Source organism: Amphiprion ocellaris, chromosome 8 (assembly GCF_022539595.1).
Source record: "Amphiprion ocellaris isolate individual 3 ecotype Okinawa chromosome 8, ASM2253959v1, whole genome shotgun sequence".
NCBI classification, from domain to species: domain Eukaryota; kingdom Metazoa; phylum Chordata; class Actinopteri; family Pomacentridae; genus Amphiprion; species Amphiprion ocellaris.
Genome location: NC_072773.1, coordinates 1,035,169 through 1,037,624, shown reverse-complemented (window position 1 = coordinate 1,037,624; position 2,456 = coordinate 1,035,169). Strand labels below are relative to the sequence as shown.

The following is a 2,456-nucleotide window of genomic DNA, read 5'->3' as shown; positions in this document are numbered from 1 at the left end:
TGTGTGTGTGTGTGTTGTGTCTGTGTGTGTTTGTGTTGTGTGTGTTGTGTGTGTCTGTGTCTGTGTGTGTTGTGTGTCTGTGTGTCTGTGTGTGTCTGTGTTGTGTGTGTCTGTGTGTGTGTTTCTGTGTGTGTCTGTGTTGTGTGTCTGTGTTGTGTGTCTGTGTTGTGTGTCTGTGTGTGTCTGTGTGTGTGCTTTGAGCTAACTGAGGCGTTCAGCTGAAAGTTCTTCCATAATTCATGTTCGGGGCTGCTGGAGGTTTAGCTGCAGGTACATCAAGGTGAGTCTGAGTGGACGGAGCTAAAAGCAGCTGAAGTCCTGCATCCAGCGTTTTATACAGAAGTAGCTGTCTGTGAATACATAAATAATATTAGATAAATAAACCTGATCGGCAGGCAGCGCCCCCTGTAGGGAACTCTGGTTATCACTTAGTTCTAGAAGCTCTGGTCTGTTGATGTTCTATGTATGTTCCTCCTTCATCTTCTTCATCTGGTCAGACAGTGTTTTATCCTCAGACCTTCATGGTGCTTCTATGAATGTCGTCCGTTCTTCACTGTCAGGACGATGTTTTCACTGTGGTGGTCCTGGTCAGGGTACAGTAATTTTAATTAGTTTGACTTCAAAATAGTTTTTGCTTCAACACTGAACATTAACTGAGACTGATGATGCTGTTTTCACGTCTGTTTAGACAAACTACAAATCAGATGGAACGATCTGTTTAAAAGTCCTGACAGACGATCATTTTATTTATCAGATTCTTCCTCAGCTCCGGCTGCTGTTTACTGTTTTATTCTCTTTTAGTTTTCATCCTCGTTATCGACTGAAAATCAAAACTTAACCTCGGTGGAGAAACAAAGGTCAGAAGGCTTCTTTACTGAACAACAGCCAGATTAAAACCAATCATTGATGAACAGACTTCTCTTTTCCTGCTGCTCGTGTCTTTTGTTGCTCACAGTTGGACTTCTCCACATGTTTCCTGTCCGACTGGGATCAGCGTCCTGCTCTGATTGGTTCCTATTGATCTGTTGTGGCTGCTGGTTCGGATCACATTCAGGCTAAAACACACTGTAAAACCTGCAGCTGCACTTAAAACACGTGGATTCATAACCAGGGACGTTTCTGTTCTATCATTAAAACACACTTTCTCATTTTCTAACTGTAATGAGGTTTTAATGGCTCGATTAGTTCTCATGTTTTAGCTAAAAAGACGTATTGCCAAATTATTTCCACATTTCCTCCTTCTGTTGATCCCGTTTCTCTAAAAACATATTTCCTGTTGTATTTTAGTTGCATCAGAACGTTTTATGACCATTAAACACAGAAAAACTCAACCACTGTCCACAAACTTTGGAGCGTTTATGTGTTTGTTTGGTGTAAAAGCCGACAGTAACGGTTTCTGTGGAACTCATCGGCGATTTTCGACGTAACTTTTTGAAACGTGTACGTCCTGCAGGAGTTTAGAACTGACTGTCTTTTTAGACGTGGTTTTCAAACTTGGACGATCTGCATGATTTTGTAAAGATCAATTGATGTAGACACGTGTTTTTGAAAATTGTCAAGCTGCAAGTTTAAAATGGACCTTTTTAGACATTTGATGTTTTTGGATGCATCTTTGTGAAACGTGACCAAAATGTATCCGATTTTTTAGATGTTTCTCTTTGAGACTTTAAGACTTGGATGATCTGCCTGGTTTCATAAAGATGGATTTTCCTTGAGGCATATGTCTGTGGGACTAAGACTTCCTCCCTGAGTTTGTAAATGTCCATTTTTAGATGCTTCTCTCTTAAACTCTGAAACATGGATGAGCTCGTAAAGATCGATCTTTTTGGTCGTTTTCCTTTGAAATCAGGATACACTGACTGAGTCTCTAAACGTAGATGTTTTTTGACGTTTGGCTTTTAATAGCTTGGCTGAGCTCCAGGAGTTTATAAAAATCAATTGATTTAGACGGCTCGTTGGAAAATTGTCAAGTTGCAAGAGTTTATGAAACAGATTTTTTTTAGACTTGTCTTTCTGAAACTTTGAAACATAGATGACCTGCATGAGTTTGTAAAGATCGATCTTATTGGATGTAGCTCTTTAAAATTGTTGAGCTGCAGGAGTTTAGAAAAATCAGTGTTTTTAGACCTATCTGTTGGAAATTTTGGACTCACTAGATGAGTTTGTAAAGATCTTTTTTGACGTATCTCTATAGAACTTGAACAGTCTGTGTTGGTTTGTAAAGATCTTTTTGGATGTTTCTCTTTTCAGAGTCGGACTCGCTGCATGAGTTTGTAAAGGCTGATCTTTTTAGATGCGTCTTTTGGGAACTTGAACGAGCTGAATTAGTCTGTTCAGGTTGATCCTTTTAGATGTTTCTCTGTAGACTTTAAAACCTGAATGAACTGCTTGAGGTTATAAAGATCTGTCTTTAGGACGTTTATCTTTGACATTAGGACTCATTGTATCTAAACCTC

The 2,456-nt window shown here is 39.3% G+C and overlaps 1 protein-coding gene across 1 annotated transcript in view; it reads right to left on the bottom strand.

Moving 5' to 3' along the window:
• LOC118470456 (GRIP1-associated protein 1-like) overlaps nt 1-523 on the bottom strand; it is a 38,082-nt gene extending 37,559 nt beyond the window's left edge. Inside the window, 1 exon segment of the mRNA XM_055012628.1 lies at nt 518-523. Coding sequence (XP_054868603.1) covers nt 518-523 — 6 coding nt within the window.
• Nucleotides 524-2,456: the final 1,933 nt, after the last annotated feature.